Raw genomic sequence first — 21,324 nt, forward strand, 5'->3', positions numbered from 1 at the left:
AGTCATGAGGCATTGTCCCTCATGAGGCCCACCGTGAGGTCCCTCATGAGGCCAGTCGTCGTGAGGCCATCAATACGTGAGGGTACAACGTATTCCGTGAGGAGCCTCACAGATGAGGCCGTGAGGCCCTTTGTGAGGAGCCTCATCGATGAGGCCGTGAGGCCCTTTGTGAGGAACCTCACGGATGAGGCCGTGAGGCCTTTCGTGAGGAACCTCACGGATGAGGTCATGGGTCCATTCATGAAGAGCCTCGCGGATGAAGGGGAAGCCACTGTATCCCCTCGCTTGGAGAAGGTGTGCGGCAGATGACATCACTCTGCACGAAGGGCCAATGGAAATTCGAGGATCTTCGAGGATCTTCGAGGATCGCCACGTTCCGTTCTTAGGTTTCATTCCTCCATATACAGGGTGGTCCACCAACCATGATAGAAATTCATAGTAAAAGACGTTGGCCCCGGAGAGACATGCGGTCAAGGGATTTTTTTTCTGCCAATAACTTTTGCCACATATTGGTAACATTTTTATTTCATTTTAATTGACGGAAAGTTAATTTCTTGAATTGAACTCCGAAATTTTCCAAGGCAACTTGACGTTTTCTTTGCGGAAATTAGTTCCCCGTGCTCATTTTTCTCAGTATAGCACATAATCCCACTCGTAAATTGCCGAAATAAATTCGTCGAAAATTCGTGGAGATGAGCCCTTGGCTCCGCCTCTTTTTTGACGGCTCTAAGTTTGAGCGCAAAGCTGCGAAGAAAGGAGGTTACATTGGCACGCCACACGAGGGGGGAAAGGGTTACAAGCCTTACCCACGGAACAAACACCCGCGGTGAGTGCGGGAATCAGAGCTATCTTATCAAAAATGAGGTCACCCGACGTGCTGACAGGTAGGGAAGGAAATACATTTGTGGAGCGTTTTGCACTCCGGTCTCAGTGAATGCAGTGAACAAATAAACGGCAGCGATGGCAAGCACCGTGTATTCCAACCAAGAAAAAACTAGTTGATCATTGCTCTAGGGGCCGCAGGTATGGACATATGGCGGAGCAGTCCTCAAATACAGTGAAATGCTTCCAGGAACTAGGGTGGTGAGCTCTTGTACCATAAGGCGTACATTTGTGAGACTGTCCACAACAGGAAGTTTCCATTCCGGTACCCAGAGCCGGTCACACCCAATCTCTGCCAGTGAGTCGACACAAACAGACCAGGCCCTGAAAGAAGTAGAAGATGATCTCCACGTAAAGTCTGCGCACCCTGGCAAAGTGAGTACAGACATCAAAGTCAAGTGTGCTGAGGATACTACACAAGCACAAACTCCACCCATACCACGTGAGCCTTCATCAACATTTCCAGCCGGGCGACAACCAGAAATGGCTGGATTTCTGTAACTGGATCCGATGTCGGACCCAGAAAAGCAGAAACTTTGTGAACAGGGTCATTTGGGCTGATGAGGCCCACTTCTGCCATAGCGCTCAAGTGAATCGACACAACACGCATTATTGGAGCCAAACGAACCCACACTGGCTATGGGACTGCAAGCATCAGTACGAGTGGGGATTGAATGTATGGGCCGGGTTTTATAATGGAGCCATTATTGGGCCAATCTTTTTCACGGGACCCCTAAATGCCAACCGCTACTGTAGCGAAATTTTAGATGCCGTGTTCAGCTTTATTGGTGACCTGCCTCTTGCTGAACAGACCCGCGTATGGTTTCAGCACGATGGGGCTCCACCTCACAGCGCGCGGCGTGCAGTACAGCTGCTCCGTCACATGTTCCGGGGGAAGTGGGCTGGCCGATTTGGTCCAGTGTCATGGCCCGCCAGGTCTCCTGACTTAACGACGATGGACTTTTACCTCTGGGGTCGCATCAAAGACGAAGTATACAAAAGCGAACCACGATCGCCGGCTGACCAGCAGGGGAAAATCACTGCCTTCTGCTCGTCTATTTCCAGATCCGAAATAAAAAGGGCCGTGGAAGATACAATTCGGAGAGCCCACCTGTGCATTGCAGCAGATGGCGAACGCTTTTACGCTAATGATAACCTAATCGAAGTACACAGGAAGTGTGTTGAATGTGAAGAAATCCGTAGCATGTTGAAACAAACGAATTGAAAAAAGAAGAGAGCTGACAGGCGTTCGGACGCATACAAATCTTTCTCACTCACACACACACACAGGCTCATGACAACAAGGTGGTGCAGAAAAACTACGAGACCGCTATCAGCGGTCATAGTGAAAACAGCCGCGTACGCACCCAAAAGCAAACAAAACACACTGAGCAAAACACGAATAAAGGAAAAAGAGCGCGACCCTGAAACTGACGTGGGCAAAGCTGACACTTGGCAGCGGAACTCTTCTGTGGGTTGGGTTTGTAACCCTTTCCCCCTCGTGTGGCGTGTCAACATAACCACCTTTCTTCGCAGCTTTGCGCTCAAACTTAGAGCCGTCAAAAAAGAGGCGGTGCCAAGGGCTCTCATTTCCACGATTTTCGGCGAATTTATTGCGGCAATTGCCATTGCATTACGAGTGCATGGGGTTATGCGCTATACTGAGTAAAATGACGACGGGGAACCCATTTCCGCAAAGAATACGTTAGATTGCCTTGGGAAATTTCGGAATTCAATTCAAGAAATTAACTTTCCGTCAATTGAAATGAAATAAAAATATTACAAATATGTGACAAAAGTTACTGGCAGAAAAAAAATCCCTTCACCGCATGTCTCTCCAGGGCCTACGTTTTTTACTATGAATTTCTATCAGGGTTGGTGGACCACCCTGTATGAAGGCTACCATGAAGAATCTCACTTCAAAGGGGCATGCGACTTTTTCATTAGTGACCTTACAGATAAGTCATGACCCTCTTAGACGGTCACGTTATGTTGTTGCATAAGATAAAACCCCGAGAATAGGGAACACGATTTCGAAGTCGTGTTTTGAGCGCCACACTACCTCTTGTGGATTCGTTTTTCTGCCTGTTTACTGGAATAGCAGCCTCGTTTGGAGAGGCCCTGTACGCGTTTTCGAAGGCGCGTGCAGCTGCCTTCCCCAGCTAATTTCGAATTATTGCAACTGGACACACGCGTTCTGTGTCGTGCCAAAGGCGCCATGTGCGGTGTTTTTGTATTTTCTTTTGAAACAAATGTTACCGCTGCTGGGAATGTAACGAGGCTTTCTTTTTATTTCGACAGCTCTTGTTCTTAACAGCATAAAGCTGAATATAAAGCAGCCTTTACCGGGCTCCCCAAAGTCTGTGCGACAGCAATAATGAAGGAAGTACTAAGGAAGGAACTAACAAAGCAGAACAAACAAATAACAATCAAAGAGATCTATGATGAAAAACCCGAGACTGGGGAAGAGACGAAAAACAGACGTTGAAATTGAGAGTTTGTGTGCGTCGTCTGTTTTTCGTCTTTTCCCCAGTCTCGGGTTTTTCATCAAGGACTTGTAAGAATTTTCAAAATCTTTCTTTGTCTCCTCAAAACGAAGCCAGGAAAACTGGAATCCCCGTGACTGTAGCGCGCCTTTGAACCGTAAAAGAAGGAGATCAAAAAACAACAATAAAAAGGCACGACCTGATTGCAGGTGCGATCAAGTACAATCGTTGTGCCCAAACACTTCAGCTGTGAGCGTATCCTCCGATTCTGGCAGCAGCGTCACACGGTTCTGAGAATCGAGTACAGGATCTCTTCAAGCACTATTCCCCGCCACCACTCGATCATTTCCGTAACGGTACATCTGCACTGTAGTATTTCGGGCTCCACTTTACTGATGCCAAACACTAACGTTAAACCTCACTGTTACAGTAACAACTGTCAGCACATTTATCCAAGCACAGCACGAAACCGTGTAAACAGTATAATGCCGCGCAGTATCATTAGTACCAACTACCGACACAGTAGATAAACGCCGACGTCTCATGTGAACATGACGGAAATTTCTTTTGAGGCTCACGTACGTGTCTCCTAGTGACTTGAAGACACATGAGGCTATGTGGGTCCTCATCAGGTGAAGGTATGTGAGGCCATGAGGGCCCTCATGAGGTGAGGGCACGTGAGGATGAGGACACGTGAGGCCATGTGGGTCCTCATTAGGCGAATATACGTGAGGCGCCGTGAGGACATGAGGGCCCTCATGAGGTAAGGGCACGTGAGGATGAGGACTCCTGAGGCCTTGAGAGCCCTCATGAGGTGAGGACCCTCATGAGGTGAAGATACGTGAGGCCATGAGGGTCGTGAATAGCCTCATGAGGTGAAGGCATGTGAGGATGAGGATGGTGAGGCCTTTCGGGATCCCGATGCCCTGAAGTGAGGTTCGTGAGGGAAAAATTTGAAATGGAATGTGAGGGTGAGGGCGACTGAGGTTAAGTTACTGGTGAGGAAAATTTGGTGAGGGTGAGTGAGGCTAATAAAGTCCGTGCTTCGTGAGGTGAGGATGAGTGAGGCCGCAGGAAAATGCCCACCTATGCAAACACGTAACCGGCCTCATGGCGCTGCAGTCGGAGCAAGCTCCTCAAAAGGGCCATGCTTTTGGGAAACTGCGAAACAGAAATCACACTAATGTCACATAAATCGTGAGCTCTAGGTCCTAGTGACTGAGATAGTGGCTACTACGTGTGCTGTCTGCGGGGACGCAAGTTGCAGCGACTGGTAGCGCAGGCAGCACACGTAGTAGCCACTATCTCGGTCACTAGGACCTAGTGCTCACGATTTATGTGACATTAGTGTGATTTCTGTTTCGCAGTTTCCCAAAATTATGGCCCTTTTGAGGAGCTTGCTCCGACTGCAGCGCCATCAGGCCGGTTACGTGTTTGGCACCTGTCAGGCCGGTTGCTCACTCAAGTGCACGTGGCTGAGAAGCTCCCACAAACATCAACATCGCAGCACATCACATCATTAGCCATCATTCGACATTTCAGCCCATCATATCATACCCATAATTTGACGTCACAGCCCATAACATCATTACTCCTCATTTGACATAACAGCCCCATCTCCCGCGAACGTCCGAAATAGATCCCAATGTTCATATCAAAGGAACCTTCGTGGGACTTCCGTGGAATATTTATCGAGGAATATCCGTAGCCCTATATACGCAGGAGATCCTGTTGCCCTGTTTCACGGATTGTTCGAATCAGCTCCGTGGTGGGTTGCTGTATGGATCAGGTTTTGCAAGAGAGAGAGAGAGAGAAACGCGGGACGATGTAGCACTGCACAAATTCGACTTTCCATGAACCAAATCACTTTCGCAAACCAAGCGAGTAAGAAGCACAGACGCTAACTCCATGGCGACTTAATGCGCCAAACAATTTCTCATTTCAATGTTGTTTGTGTACGCAATCGAATTAAACTCAGGCATCTCAGACTTCATCATGACTCACAAGCGAACAGGACTGTCGAATGTGTAGAAGCCCTCGAGAAAACCGATCTACGAGGGTGGCTCCATAAGTTTCCGGCCCGAGGTAGAAACTGCGCGCGAATTTGAAAATGCGATTAAGGACGCGTGGTGCCATCTGTTGGAGGTTCGGAGCATCACCCCCAACCCTCTCCATGCATTTGTCGGTTGGAGAGCGGCATTTCAAACAGCCAGGGTGCACCCTTCAGTTAAGATGGAAAAAATCGAGTACCGCGCTGTGATCGAATTCTTGACAAAGAGGGACTTTCGCCTAAAGAGATCAAAGCGCGACTGGACAACGTGTACAGGGAAGCCTCTCCGTCGTACACAACGGTAAAAGACTGGGCTAAGCAGTTTCGGCTGGGGCGAGAGTCCACTGAAGATGATCCACGCGATGGTCGTCCAGTCGAAGTGGTGACACAAGAAAATTTGTCTCTTGTCGAGGAGGAAGTGCTGAGCGACAGGCATCTGAAGGTGCAGGAAATCTCAGAAATGCTTGGGCTTTCCAAAACAACCGTTTTTCGCATCATCGGCGAGGGCCTTCACATGAAAAAGGTCAGTGCGAGATGGGTGCGACGACTTCTCTCGTCAGTTCAAAAGCAACAGCGCGTCGTCTGTGCCAAAGAGTTTTTGGAGCTCTGTCAAGAGAATCGAAGAAGAAATATTGAAGTCAATTGGCACAGGGGATGAGACTATGGTGCTCTACTATGATCGCCTTTCGAAAAAGGAGTCGATGGAATGGCGCAAACCAGGAGAAGCACCCCCAAGAAAAGCCAAGGTCACACAATCCGCGAAGAAGATCATGGCAACAATATTTTGGATTGTCACGGGATCCTCCTCATCGACTTCAAAGAGAGGAACACCACAGTGAATGCGACTTATTATGCTTCACTCCTGCACCGACTGCGAGACGCCATCAAGGAAAAGAGGCGCGGCAGGTTGAGTCGAGGTGTCCGGTTGCTCCAGGACAATGCCCGTGTCCAGACGGCTTCTGTTGCCAAGGCTGCACTGAAAGAGTGCGGCTTCGAAGAAATCCACCACCCACCCCACAGTCCAGACTTGGCACCGAGTGACTACTTCCTGTTCTAAACCTTGAAGAGGGATCTCAGTGGACGGAGATTTCAAAACGATAGTGAGGTGCAAGAGGCAGTTTTCCAGCACTTTGCGGACAAAACTTCGCACTATTTTTTCAAGGGTATAAGAATGCTGGTTGAAAGGTGTCAAAAGTGCATCGAAGTTAAGGGTGACTATGTCGAAAAGTGATACACTTGTTTCGTCTCTATGACAATTAAAAGTTGGTCAGGCTGGAAACTTATGAAACCACCCCGGTATAGTGCCTGTTCTTTTTGGAAGTGAATGCCACTTCATTTCTTAAGTTTCTTAGCCGATTGGCCCAATCGCTTGTTGTTTTTTGTTTTTGCTTTGCATTTTTGAAACGCCGCGCTCATTTTCTCTAGTGGGAAACAAAGCGGAGCAACAAAAAATGAACCGACGGTGACGGTGGCAGATGTTAAAAAAATGGGTGAAAGACGCTAATTATATATTAAAAAGCGATACTGACTTCTAACATTCGCTTGAGATACATATTACATCCCAGAGACATCCTGCTTACGTCCGTATGTCTTGGTTACGGGTTACGCCTGTAAAGTGCACGTTCGCGGGAGGTTCGAATCCCAGCCAAGTGGGTCTCCGTGGGGTATGCGCTGTTGAAATTTCATTATTCTGGGGATATCCGTATCTCCGTGAAAGTACATCCGATGGACATCCGATGGGACAGAATTTTCTGACTGGGAGAATTCAACTTCAGAACTCGTTCTGAATCCAGCTTCGTTTTGAATGTGGACGCTGAAGCCAAACATCAGGAACAAATTATAAGATCGAAGGCGCTGGATAGTGAGCATCATGCATGCGCTTGGCGACGACTTTGCGTTTGCGACCGCGCGCTGCTACTCAGGTGTGCTGGTAGATTAGAGCGATTATGGCGGTAGCCGTTCAGGGTGACATTCGTAAATTGAATGCGCGTTGTGTTCTGTTGTGGCGGTGTAGTAACGGGTATGCGTCGCGCTCGAAGCTAGTTTTCGTGGGGCGGGGGTAAATGCGGGTGGCTATATTGCTGCACTGAAAGCGTCCATAGAAACGCGGGGTGCGTGCAATAGGCAGGACTCACTATAGTGGCGACTGGTACGCCGCTGCGCAGTCGGATTGTGGCACAATTCGACGGTCTAGCGTGTTGCACCCTATAACACATGTCGGCTTCTGCTAGATTTATGGTATCAACTTTCTTGGCGCTGCGCTACTTCTTGTGCGGCTACCATAGTGTGCTTGCATGCCGATTCGGTTCAGCGCTCTGGTACAGACAAATTCTCGTTATACACAGCAACAGGATAGTGGCCATTAAACTTTATATACTCATACGTATCCGTAGAGGAGGCTAGGTAATAAATGAAGGATTACTGACACAATTACCTCATGTGGCTGTCTCAACTGACTCCCCTGACTCCCAACTCTTCTTTCGAATGAGTAAGGGTTTCGGGGAACATTAGTTGACAATAGTAGCATACATGGACGTTTTCACAAGTTCGCTAGAGATATGGGTTGTTTCTTCTGTATAAGCCTTTCGTTTATGCCCCTAGAACTTTGCCCCACATAGCACATGCCACACTCAACTGGTACACAATAGACAACAGACTTGCCACAGGAAAAGGTAATTTTTTCTAAGTTAAACAGACTATTCTCTTTGACTTCTGTTTTCAAAGGCCGTAATGTCAATCGCCGAAAACCGCTCGTTGCCTGCTGCAAATCTGTTGTCTATTGTGTACCGTTTGACTTTCGCATGTCCTATGTAGAGAAAAGTTCTAGGTGCGTCAACGAAAGACTTAGGGAGCACCAGCTTAGGATTGAAGAAACCCATGTCGCTACCGAACTTGTTGGGCTCGTCGGTGAATGCAACAACTGTCAACCCATATTCCTCGATACCCCCATTCTTTGTAAAGAACGTGCAACCTGGCGGAGGTTCTTTAAGGAGTCAATTGAGATAGCCACACGAGGGAATTGTGTCAGTAATCACTTATTTATTCCTTTGCCTCCTGTCCGGAGGTTTATGAGTGCGTTAGGTTCGCTGGCCATTAAACTGGTGCTGTGACGAGAATTTGTCTGCACTCTTTGTCACGGTTTCAGTTTGCATTCAACCAGCGGCATGGCTGACTGGGCTAAGGCGTCCGCTCGTTGCTGGTAACCAAGGTCGTGCTGTAGACTGGGAGGTGGTGGGTTCGAATTGTACCGCCGGCTGTGCTACCTGAGGTTTTCTCTGGGTTTTCGGAAGACTTTCCAGACGACAAACGTTGGCACAGTTCCCCATGAAGTCGGCCCAGGACGCATACTAATCCCCCTGTCGTCCACTTTTTCCTGCTGTCCTCTCTCCGTTTGTCCACATCTGTACGCCGTTCATAGCCACAGTTGCTTCGCGGCGCTAACACGCAATCAAAAATTATTAGCTCGGCTTGGAAATTGGTACTCTTTGGTCATTCTCTGTCTGCGATACCCCTTCCTGGGGTGTAGGAAATGGGATGTGTACGGTTCTTGGACATATGCTAGTTGCCACGCAAAAGCGTCTCTCCCGCTCTCCCGTCAAAGTGGTGTCTGATTGCTGTAGGTGTCTGAGGGCGACTTCTCACAGCACATACACTAGAATCGAGACTGGACGTCTCGCCAGAGCTAGAGCCGAGGAAGTTAAAAAATCAATTGAAGAAATCAAGAACGGTGAAGCGTTTAGAAGTGAAAATGAATTCAATAGGCCATACTGGGTGTCCCAGAAAACGTGTCATAGAATTATAATTAAAAAACTACGCCACCTAGAATCATGCGGTCAGCAGCATTGTTCTTGTTACGTTTTTGCCACCTCCTAATGTGAATGCTATGTACTCCAAGTTTAATTATGTAAATATTTGCGAACTGAACTCTGAAATTTGCCAAGAAAAGGTCACTTTTTTACCCCACCAATATGAAGAGCGTGTCGAATTCACTCAAATTCATGATAATTCACAGTGATATTCACGTGCTATCCCATCAGAAAAAAGAGCCGAATATCATGCTTTTCGAAGCACCGGACCATAGCGCGCGATGACTTTTTGAGCGCAATCGCTCTCAGTGCGACGAAAGGAGGCTCCGAAGCCAGCCCACAGAGTGATAGTAGAAAAAGTAACAGATTCTAAAATTGGGGGAGGGAAAGCATTATCCCAGCGAAAGTCGGACGTGATAAGCCGTGCCTGTTTTATCTCTTTCTGCGATGTCGGGGACGGCTGTGTTTCCAACCTCCTTTCGTCGGACTGACAAAGATTGCGCTGAAAAATTCATCGTGCGCTATCCTGTGAGAGGTCAGTAGAGCATGATGTTCGGCTATTTTTTCCGATGGGATGGCTCCTGAATATTCCCGTCAATTATCGTTAATTCGAGTAAATTAGACACGCTCTTCACGTTAGTGGGGTAAAAAAGTGACCTTTACTAGGCAAATTTCCGACTTAAGCTCGCAAAAATTTACATAATTAAACTTACATTATACGACATTCACATGAGAAGGTGGCAAAAACCCAGTAAGAACAAATGCCGTTGACAGCATGACTCTAGGTGGTGTAGTTTTTTTATTATAATTCAATGACACGTTTTCCTGGACACCCTGTATACATTTTGCATGAGCGGTTTGAAAAACGGAAGCAAACTATCACGGAAGGTGCAGCGATTTTCAGCGGCAACTGGTTTTTGACTCTTAATGGCATTGGCGAAACGTTTGACACTGTTTGTAACTCTCTCAACACCTTTCGAATCTTTCTGCCAATTTGTTTGCAAACGTTGCATTCCTGATCGCTAATCAAGATGATAAAAGTACGACCCCTTTCAATGGCACTCATTGGTGTTTTGCAGTTACTTGCTCTGTTTTTAAAATGTTTGTGACATGTTTACGGCAGTGTGATTAAAGACACTGGACACAGATTTCGACACGTTTCAAATTGGTTGCTTCATTTCTTGCACAGTAATGCGTACCACCCTTATTGTAAGAAGGAAAGAGAGGGCGCGTAACACAGTAGCTATGATGGCTTTACGGTCTCATTAATGATCGCTTATGATGTTAATATGCTGAATTGAAAACATGTCCGGTTCCCTCATCACGAAGACGATGCACGTGCTTTTCCGCGTCGTCTGATTGGTGACGTCGTTTTTGGAGCACGAATCCCGTTTACTCGCATATACTTGTACTGTCAAGGTGGCCGTCTTTGATACGTCTCCGTTAAAGTTGCCGGCTACTATTAATGTCATGCCGCAATATACCGTAAACGCATAAGGTATGAAGCGTACAGTAGGGTCAGGTTAAACGTTGTGGTCATGTGACTCATCTGCTGATGTTGAGCGACATGGCACAGGAAGCTGTTATTTTGCATCATGCAATGCCGCTGTCGCAATCCTATCTATGCTACTATGTAAGCTGTCGCCCTCTCGTCTGCTCCGCATGCACCACCGCTTCCCCCTTTCCACACCTGCGCACGCAGTTGTCACTCTCTGTCTTCTTCCCCTCTGACTCGGGCAGCTCTCACCAACTCCCCATAGAGCCCATAGTATAGGTAAATTCACACAACACTGGGTACACGACCAATGAGAATGCAGCCATTGCTCCCTCAATCCTCCAATCAGAAGTCTTTCCGTCCGGCTCGCAGCCCGACCTGTTCTGGCTGTTGTTGACTTATGCTTTCCATACTGGCCTGTACCGGCTACCCCTGACCTCTAAGTCTACTAGCTTTCATGCACGCCGTAAAGTTATTCCGTGATTCCCAAACAACTGTGAAAAGTGTCGTAATGAACACAAATTTATTTGAGTCATTATACTGACAAAATCCGCAGGTTGACGCATTTACATGCACTGAGCTTACTGAGTCCATTGCGTAGCGCTTCCTAGCACACTGGAACAAAGTTCAAACTTGCAAAACACGCATATCGACACAGCTTATTCCCAGCAACGAACAACTGTCACATACTTGCGCACAATCTCTTGATCATCATGTCCTCGCCTGCTACATAAAATACTGCTGCTTCATGAATCCTATTTTCTTGTCACCGCTATGCAGATCTGACGAGGCTCGAACCAGAGGCGGAGAGTTTTCATTTTCCCAGGGGGGGGCAAAGGCGCACCGCGAAATAAGTACTCTGGCGGGGCTGGGGATATGTTTATTAGAAAAAAAAAAAGAAAGGTAAGCCAGATGGATGTCGGCGTGTTATTCAAAAAAAAAGTGAAAGGGGGAAAGCAAAAAAGACAAAGAAAACAGAAAAAGAAAACAAAAAGAAGGAAAGAAAAGGAAAAGAAAAATGGAGAACACAAAACTAAAGCTGAAGAGTCACACACTCTGGCTGGATCTTATGATGTATGCAGAACTGGTATAGAAATAAGAGGAAGGAAGAACAGAAAAAAGAAAAATAGAGAGAACGTAAACAGTGAACATGTGCACAACTGAAGGCATTAGGCCTTTGAAAACTGAGTGCAAAAGGAACAAAATGCATTGGTTCCTCGATGTTTGACCCGAAATGCGCGCAATATTATGAATATGGTCAATGCAATGGACCAGCGAGAATAGCAAGTCGGCTTCTGGAGCCAGGCTAACCTTTCCCCTCTTTCTTTGTATTTTTTTTTTTTTGCAGTAAACCTATATTCCCCCACCCAGCGGGAGTTGAACCCGCTCCCAACGGATATGCGTTCTGAAGATTCTACCGTTGCACCTCACAGGCAGCTGCAGGTACCTTTTCGACTGCTTTCGTTTCATTGATCTGATTGCTTTGGGCGAAATTCAGGCAATGTATTGTGTCATCCTCTGTGTTTCTTCGCCTCACCTTCTACTGTGATAATGAGTATGGTGGGCGGATACATATTTTACAAATTGGAAGATGCATTTTTGGGGTTGGTGCCTCTTCGCTCTTTTGACCCGGGCGCTCCGAGCCCCAAAGGTTGGTGCCAGTCTCTTAGCGGGACTTCCCGGGGGAGGCGGCGCCCCCCCTAGTTCATGTTCCGGGGGGGGGGGGCAAGGGCCCCCGCGCCCCCCCGCAGTCGGCGCCTATGCCTCGAACGTTCATTGAGCCAGAATTCACGGCAACACTTCAGTTTGAAATCAGATTGGCTGTTTGTAGACCGATGCTTGTGTCAAGAAACACTACAACACGATCAAAGACACCATAATACGCGGATAAGACGGCGAACGCACTTGCCTCCCAGCGAAAGACACCGCCGACCCGGCGTCCACCGTTCAAATTTCAAATGAAACCGCCGAGGGAGTACGCAGCACGCAGGCGAGGAAGCGCGAAGTGCCGTTTTCAAACTCCTGCAACCAATCCGGACGCGCTTGTGGCATCCAACCAATAGAGAGGCACGGATTGCTCCGTGCGCAGTAACACGCATTTTGATACAGATTTTGCGAGAGCTGTGGGGGGCTGACTCGGGTAGTCTCGGGGGTTTTGTGACACAGAGACGGCGATTTCCTCTCGTGACACCTTCTCACTAACAGCTGTCGCTGTGGTGGCATGTTGAAGGGCATGTTCACTTACTTAGGAACTTTCAAAGCAACTTGTTGCTGTGTATGGCTCCTGTTAGACATCCACGCGGTTAAAGGTGATCATCGTGATCCTAAAATTAAGGTCTACGAGATATATCGTTATCTGCGCCGCCATTGCGCCGCCTCGTTACGAGTTAAGTTACCGTGTGAAAAATGTAACTAAGTTAAGAACGAAGTTTCTTCAGCCTGAAATATAACCTGCAGTTACGGGGTTACTTAAAAAAAAAGAACTAGTTACTTCCAAGTTACTTCAGACACAAAGTAGGACTACACAGGTGCAGTTCGCGTGAACAGTTGCATTCGACCTTGAGTTGCCTGGAGGAGCGCAACACGCTTACATTGTTTTCGTTTATGTCCAACAACTCGAACGCTTTGCATCTTACTCCCTGTGGGTGCACAATGGTTCAGCTTCATTTCAATGACAGCGGTTCTTACTTCTTCAATAGAGTGCTGTCATTGATTGAATATCACGCTTTATGGCATAAAATGCCATAAAAGAACCGGAGAGGAAGCAAGAAAATATGTAGACGCGAGTGAAAAGCGAACTAGAAGTTGGAACTTAGCTTAAGTTACTTTGGCAAAGTTACCTGAAAAAGAAACGAGTTCCTCTGAAAGTCACCACGACACAAAAGTAACGAGTTAAGTTACACGTTACCAGAAAAGGAACTTCGTTATAGTAACGAGCTACATCGAACTCTGCTGAGTACGCGCCACGTGCGTATGGTATTTTTCCTTCGCGCCGCCGCCGCGAAGAACAAAATGACCTGCGCGCCGTCGCCGGAGAAAAGGACTTCGTCCCAGACCTCTAATCACATACCTCTTGCACTTCCGCTAATCTCTCATATACGTATTTATAAGAGTGGCCGATTTCGAGTCATTTTTACACCTCAAAACCATCACTACGCATTCCAGTTCGGATGTTCCCCGGACTCTCCTCGTTTACTAGCGGACTTGGCAAATTCGAATTTGAAATTATACTTGGTTCAGCATGAAACTAAAATCCGGAAACTGACATAGAAAATTAAAAAAATGAAAGTATCAGTCTTGACGACAAATATTTAAATACGTGATCGATTTATTGTAATTGGTAATCTGGATGCGAATTATGGCCATCAAACTCACATCGCTGGTTACAGCCACATCTAGAATAATGTCTATCTGCATGCACATTTCTCTTCCCGTGGAACTAAAGCATCACTGCGTATTATGAGTCTTGTCCCTTTTTAGTAATCTTTGTCGTAATGCCAATTCACAAACTTAGAAAAGCGCAGAACACAAGGAACGACGAGGCTCATAATAATGAGGAATTAAACTTTATTTCGATGGGGAGATAAAATTGTCTGCAGTCTTCGAAGAGGTTGTTGCTATAGCATTACGACCTCGATAATGGTTGGCCATTACTCGAATCATTCGGTGCAGTACCTCCATAAATGCCTGAAAGTGCCTTTACCACTCCGTTTTCCCGTTTTCGCGACCTCGATCACGGCGTTGACGTTAGCTTACTCTTCCGAACGAACCAATGCTGTGTCGACAAGAGAACAACTTACCTGTAGCGTAGAGAGCTAAAACGAGGCACGCAAGAAATTTCATCATGACGCAGTGGCAACGCGTTGTTAGAGCTTGAGCTTCAACTGATACGGAGCATCTGCGCAGTATTAAGTACAGAGCGCCTCTCCGAAACTAGAGTGAACGGTGACATTTGGGAATTACGAAGTCGTTTCTGGTTGCGGGAAAGGTCTGATGGTGGCTTGTGACAGCCCACACAATAGAATCGAGACCTGATGTCTCTCCACGGACGCAGCTCGAGAAAGTTTAGAAAAATAAAAATTCGAGAAAGCAAGAACGACGAAGCGCTTATAAATGAAAATGGATTCGAATACATCATGTACGTATCGCATGAGTGACCGGAAAATGAAGCGTTGGGGTCCGGGTCGTGCAATGACGATGACGCATTGCTAAGTCTTCCACGAAACGTAGATTCAAGTGTCACTCGATCATTCGCGTCAGGAAACGGAAGCGGGATGATGCGGTGTAACATTTATATTTCAATGCAATGCAGTTGAACTGTGTACGAAGGATGTGCCAGAAAACACGTCATTGGCATTATAATAAAAGAAATACGCAACCTAGAATCACGCGGTCAACCGCATTTGCTCTTACGACGTTTTTTGTTACCTCGTCATGTGAATGTCATCTCATTTAAATTTTAGTGCCTCACATTTTGCGAACGAAATTGGCGAGGTAAAGGTAGCTTTTTTGTCCCACCAATGTGAATCGCGGCCCGAATTTACTCGAGTGCATAATAACTGAAAAACAACAACTTTATTTTAAGATGATAAATGGGGAGATAACTGACAAGGATATTGAAAAACTATCTCATCAGCAAAGTTGAACTAACAGCGGCGGCATTATGTATGGCCCCGTGATGTGCTGCAAACGATTAATTCGCCCCCCCCCCCAAAAAAAAAGTATGCAAATAGCAAGTTTTAAACTTGCCAGTTGAGTCAATCATACTTACCAGGTAGTTAGGATTTCACTGAACAACATGATGTGCAAAGAAAGCCTTCCAGTTGACATGCGAAAGCATTGGCCAGGCTGTAACACAGCTGTCGTGTACATCGCCGCATAAAACGCGGCGATCCGCCCATTCAGAATGATATCGTTCACTCCCCGTTATTTGTGGAAAATTTGTGGGGGACGTACGCCTTCTTGCGGAAATTAATATGCACGCATCACTTGTTACGAAACACACCTACGCCCTACTCTTTCACGAGTATTTTCTGATTTGTTAAGAAAAGGTGTACGCCTGTTTGAGATAATTTTCACTCATGTAAACGTCAGCGAAAAGCTGTCCCGCTCTCTTCGAATCAAGAGTGATGAATGACGATATCATTCTGTGAAGTCGCTGCCCTCGAGCACGTTAACATTTCAACCTTCCTAAGTGTGTTGATGTCGGCCAGTTGGATACAATGGAATAGTGGCGTAGCCAGGAAGAGCGTCCGTTCCCGTTTCGCCTAACGCGACTTTTAGGATTACGAGGGCGAGAGGGGTGCCTGTCATTTGGCGAAATGACACTGTCGTGCCATTTCACTGGACGAAATGGGACTGCCAACAAGCGGGTGCTACTATCACTGGCTGTCCCCAGCAGGGAATGGCCCCGCCCCTGCTTGCAGTCGGACACCTTACAATTTTCTAATTAAGGGGGAAGGAAAAAGCACGGTTTCCAGGAGGACCGAGTGATGAGGTTCTGTATCACAGTGAGATCCGTGGTGCCTATGGCACGGCAGTCTACGAACTCTGTAGTAAGAACGGCACATTAGGGCCCCGATCTTCAACTTGCTGTTATCCCATAACGCGTGTTAAAGGAGCTATGAACTGTACCAAGGGAGCCCGCCGTCTGTGTCGGCTCAAAACGGCGATTTCAACGTGTTGTCTGTGACACCTTTTGTATAGGCGAATTTCATAGGTGCGTATCTTCAGCACATAGTATGCTCCTGGCCAACCATCTTCCCGAATGACAACATTCTCGCCCATGATTTGTTGATAGCGAGAGGCGAAGTTTATTATATATCTGTTATGCGCGGCTACAAAATGGGCTACGCTTTCCGCTTTCAACAAATCAGAGACAAAAACGTTGCCATTCGGGATGATGGTTGGCTAGGAGTGTGCTATATGGGGTGAAGTTCATCTTGAAGAGGGTAAAGTAGAATGCTATGTGTACCTCTGCGTTGGCGTCTGATTGGGTGCTACAATACTTCAGATGACGTAACGATGGATAGAGGTATCTGGACGGCGGTGCGTGTACTCGCCCGAATGCGAAAGAGAGTGCGTTTTTGTATTAACGCTGCACAAGTAATGAAGGAGAAGAATTGAACAATAGATTGTAAATAGAATTACGAAGCATAGAAGAAAAATATTACATCTATTAAACCCGTAGCTAAATACATGCAGATAGGAGTTCTTACGTCCTTTAAGTGCGTCACTTCAGCTCATGATTCATCTCCAGCTATTGTGCAAGCCAACCATGCCCTATTGAAAAATCCATCAAGATTTTCTGCTGGTCCATTAGTAACTCGTGCTGGACCAGCAGAAACGGTTACTGGTCCAGCATGCGAGGCTAGTGGACCAGCAGGCCTTGCTTACTGGTCCAGCATGCGACGCTAGTGGGCCAGCAGACCTTGCTTACTGGTCCATCAGGCGAGGCTAGTGGACCAGCAGGCTTGGTTGCTGGTCCAGCAAAACATGCTTCTTGCCCAGTAAGCGAGGTTAGTGAACCAGCAGACTTGGTTACTGGTCCAGCAAATGCATCTTGTGTCCAACAGGAAAATTCTGCGGATCCCCCTGGTCCAGTAGAAATAGGTAAATGTCATACATATACATATCGACCAGCATTTTTAATGTATTGTGTTTAAACATATTGCACGCAACAATATGGCTGCTTGTTTCATCTTCTGAAATGTTCGGAAGTCGTGTGCCTACCGCGTTCGGAAGTTCAGTGGTAGTCGCGTTCCTATAGAGATGAATTCCTAACGCTGTTCTTCCAAACGTTTGGGCCATTTTTCGAAAGGAAACCCGCGCTGCATCGGTTAATTTTTGCGTGCGCAAAAACCCCACTCGAGGTGGCGGTTGAACCCCATCGGTTCCCGGTCTAATAACTAGGACTAAGAGGGTCCTATCGGGATGCAGTTTGTTGTGACGGATCGCCCATTCCTTCGCCTTTTCGTGCATGTTTACGACATGTGAGAAATCCTAAGGGTGGTCGAAACTCTAGACCTCCGTCTGCACTTCCCATACATTCAGAGTTCCGCTCCGTTCGTCACATCGACGCCAAAATTTACGTCCTAGTAGCACTTGAATCGCTCTACGATCGGTCAAATCACACCACGGGCGGGTCTTTAGCGGTTCGGAGGTTGCGGGCAGAAACGCGTTTGTAACTCCATTTTCCCTAATTTTGGGGCCCTCTTTCGGGAGGATACACGGGCCGGAAGATGTTCATCTCTCTGCAGCGTACTCGTCTCGACTAGATGATGGTGACAAAATTTACTACAGCTCTCTAAGGATTGCGGTTCTTGAGTTAACGGTTTCCGTGTTTACACCCCTCCCAATAGATGGGACTGACGGCAGTTGTTCCTAAAACAGCTTTTGTTGCAGCTACATGGTCGTGTGTGATATAGTTTTGAAGGTCTCGACATACTCTTTCCAACGGTTTAAATCCCGTAGGCTCGCGACGTTCCGTTCTGCAGACATGGGCCAAAGTATAAGGGTTTCGTGGTTGGCGCCGCTTAGTCTGGGTAACGCCGCCCGGAAACGCTTCCTTCTAGTTTGTGCCGTAACTTGCTTACCTTACGTCCAATTTACTCGAAATTTGGGTGCGCGTGCTCCGTTCTTTGCGCTACAACTTTCCAATTCACACCACCCGTCTTTTTGCTACGGTTATGACGTTATTCTTGAAATTCCTTAGGCTAACCGCCAATCTGCAATTTTTGTCCCTGTTTTTAGGTTCGAACCCTGCGGGGCTCTGGACCAGCTATTAACGAGTTCCTGTACTCCGCAAGCCAAATACGTAGAAACTTGCGGCATCTTTCTATCCATCTCCGTTCTCGAGTTAGCACAACGGCAAGAGCGGCTCCTTATATTCACGGGGCTGGAGGGATTTTTCTCGATATCGGTTGTTTGTTGGCGTAGGAACGTGATCGAGGACTTATTTTGAGGGGGAAACATCCTCTTTCCGATAGCTCTGGTCCCGTCTTAGCGCGACTTTCTGCTTTCTTGATATAGCGCGGGGAGAGCCGGCCGTTAAAGGGAGGATCCGCAACGGTTGTGCCCAAAATTAAGTGAAGGTTGGTTTCAGCAGAGACCACCCCCCGGATGCTGACAACAGCCTCCGTTTCGTATAAACGTGCGCGTATAATTTATAAACAGCGAAAACGATAAAGCGAAACCGAAACTATGAGAGCAGGCGGTGGCATCGGAATCGAGGAGCGCCACGCCGTGACGTCAGTCGCGAGATTCGTCTGCCGTGATTCCCATGTGTTGTATTGCATTGAAGACGCAAGGAAGCAAGTTATGCTCAACGTGCAACCATGAAAACCGACTCCGCATCAGAATAGAACTCCACGGGACTTCAGCCCTATTCAGACGTGTATTCTGATGAGGAGAATGACTTGACCGTCACCATAAACCACAACGACTCGCCGTATTCGACGGACCCTGTGCCAGTGCGCGCGTCGCTTGAAACCGAGGCCTCGGACCCATACACTGAAGACTGTCGAACTCGGAGTAACTAATGATGAGTTTCTAATAGGTTGTCGCACATTCTTATACAGGGTGTCCCAGAAAACGTGTCATTGAATTATAATAAAAAAAACTACACCAACTGGAGTCATGCGGTCAATGGCATTTGTTCTTACTGGGTTTTTGCCACCTCCTCATATGAATGTCGTGTAACGTAAGTTTAATTATGTAAATTTTTGCGAGCTTAAGTCAGAAATTTGCCTAGTAAAAGTAACTTTTTTACCCCACCAATGTGAAGAGCGTGTCTAATTTAGTCAAATTAATGATAATTGACAGGAGCTATCCTATCGGAAAAAATAGCCGAACATCATACTCTACGGAGGTCGCACAGAATAGCGCCCGATGAATTTTTCAGCGCAATCTTTGTCAGTCAGACGAAAGGAGGTTGGAAACCCAGCCCTCCCCGACATCGCAGAAAGAGATAAAACACGCACGGCTTATCACGTCCGACTTTCGCTGGGATTTTGCCTTCCCTCTCCCAATTTTAGGAACTGTTACTTTTTCTACTATCACTCTGTGGGCTGGCTTCGGAACCTCCTTTCGTCGCACTGAGAGCGATTGCGCTCAAAAAGTCGTCGCGCACTATTGTCCGGTGCTCCGAAAAAACATGATATTCGGCTATTTTTTCCGATGGAATAGCTCGTGAATATCACTGTGAATTATCATGAATTTGAGTGTATTCGGCACGCTCTTCATATTGGTAGGGTAAAAAAGTGACCTTTACTTGGCAAATTTCCGAGTTCAGTTCGCAAATATTTACATAATTAAACTTGGAGTACATGACATTCACATTAGGAGGTGGCAAAAACTAATAAGAACAAATGCTGTTGACCGCATGATTCTAGGTGGCGTAGTTTTTTTTATTATAATTCAATGACACGTTTTCTGGGACACCCCGTATATGTGCCACGGGTGCACGCGTAAGATGAAACATGTTGCAGGTGCACGTTCGGTCGGTGCCTCCGGCAGGTGCCCGCAGGTGCCACTCCGAGTTCCCGCATGAGCCGTCTTTTCGTGTCGAACATTCCTGGCTCAAAATGATGAGAACATATCGTTCTCGAGCTGGTCTTCCTTCACTTGATTTCGCGCAGCGCCATTTCCCACTCCAAACGACGTTGTTTTTCCGTCCGAAACTGGAAATATGCTACGTCTGTTGTTGTATCCGACCTGTTGCCACAACTGATTATACAGCATGTCTTACCGGCCATCCTGGTGGGTGTAAGATCAGTGTGCGACGTAACGAACACAACTGCTACGGAAAATTTTCTTCGTCAAAACTGCCAAAACACACAGCAAAGCAAGGCGAACGGCGCGGGATATCTCGCGACTTGCATCACGCTCAGTGTTGCTTGCGGAAAAGCGCTCGTGGCTCGCACTACCCTGTCACCGAGCGCGTCATTGAAGAAAATCATTTTTATCAAGTTTGACTCAGATTTCGAAGGAGATATTTTACAGGCATGGTCGTTGATGGCTAAAGGTGACGAATATTCGAAAATCTCGGAAGGGACCTTATGCGGATTCTCCCTTTAAAGGCAGCGCCAGGGGAATGAACGTGTAGTATATTTCTATTGTTGGGAAAAACGCACGTGACCTCTGACGTAGGGCCAATCGTTGGGCCTCGGTAGAGTAGTTTTTTGCTTTGTTTTATTTTGTCTCCCTGGGTGACGGGTGACGTAAAGCGACGCTGCCGAGGCGTTCTCTCCCCTCTGTTCTCTCCCCCGCTTTGGCGGTTCTGGTTCTGGCTGGGTTTTCGTTCGCAACCAGTGAAATAAATAAAACGTGGAAGCGTTGGCTCTTTCTGTTGCACAAGGTGCTTTATTTTTCGGGATTGGTATTTCCAAATCACACATATGCAGTCTTGTGTATCTGCGCCAAGCACGAAATTGACATGAACATTGTTTCTGAAGTTCGAGTAATATGCCGAAGCAACTTTGCATTCACTGTTAGCTGATGTCTCACGTTGAAGATGTCACAGTAGATCAGTAAATTCACTGCACAGGCGCACACATTCACAAATCCAGCATGACAGGAAACATGTCCATATCGCTTTGCTGCTGT

The 21,324-nt window shown here is 47.0% G+C and overlaps 1 protein-coding gene across 1 annotated transcript in view; it reads right to left on the minus strand.

The window, feature by feature from the left end:
* The window catches only part of LOC135370680 (uncharacterized), a 56,640-nt gene extending 41,993 nt beyond the window's left edge, over nucleotides 1-14,647 (minus strand). Inside the window, exon 1 of the mRNA XM_064604471.1 lies at nucleotides 14,520-14,647. Within this exon, the coding sequence (XP_064460541.1) occupies nucleotides 14,520-14,565 (46 nt within the window). The 5' untranslated portion in view covers nucleotides 14,566-14,647. The remainder of the gene's footprint in view (nucleotides 1-14,519) is intronic.
* Nucleotides 14,648-21,324: the final 6,677 nt, after the last annotated feature.

Source organism: Ornithodoros turicata, chromosome 10 (genome assembly GCF_037126465.1).
Source record: "Ornithodoros turicata isolate Travis chromosome 10, ASM3712646v1, whole genome shotgun sequence".
Classification (NCBI taxonomy): Eukaryota; Metazoa; Arthropoda; class Arachnida; order Ixodida; family Argasidae; genus Ornithodoros; species Ornithodoros turicata.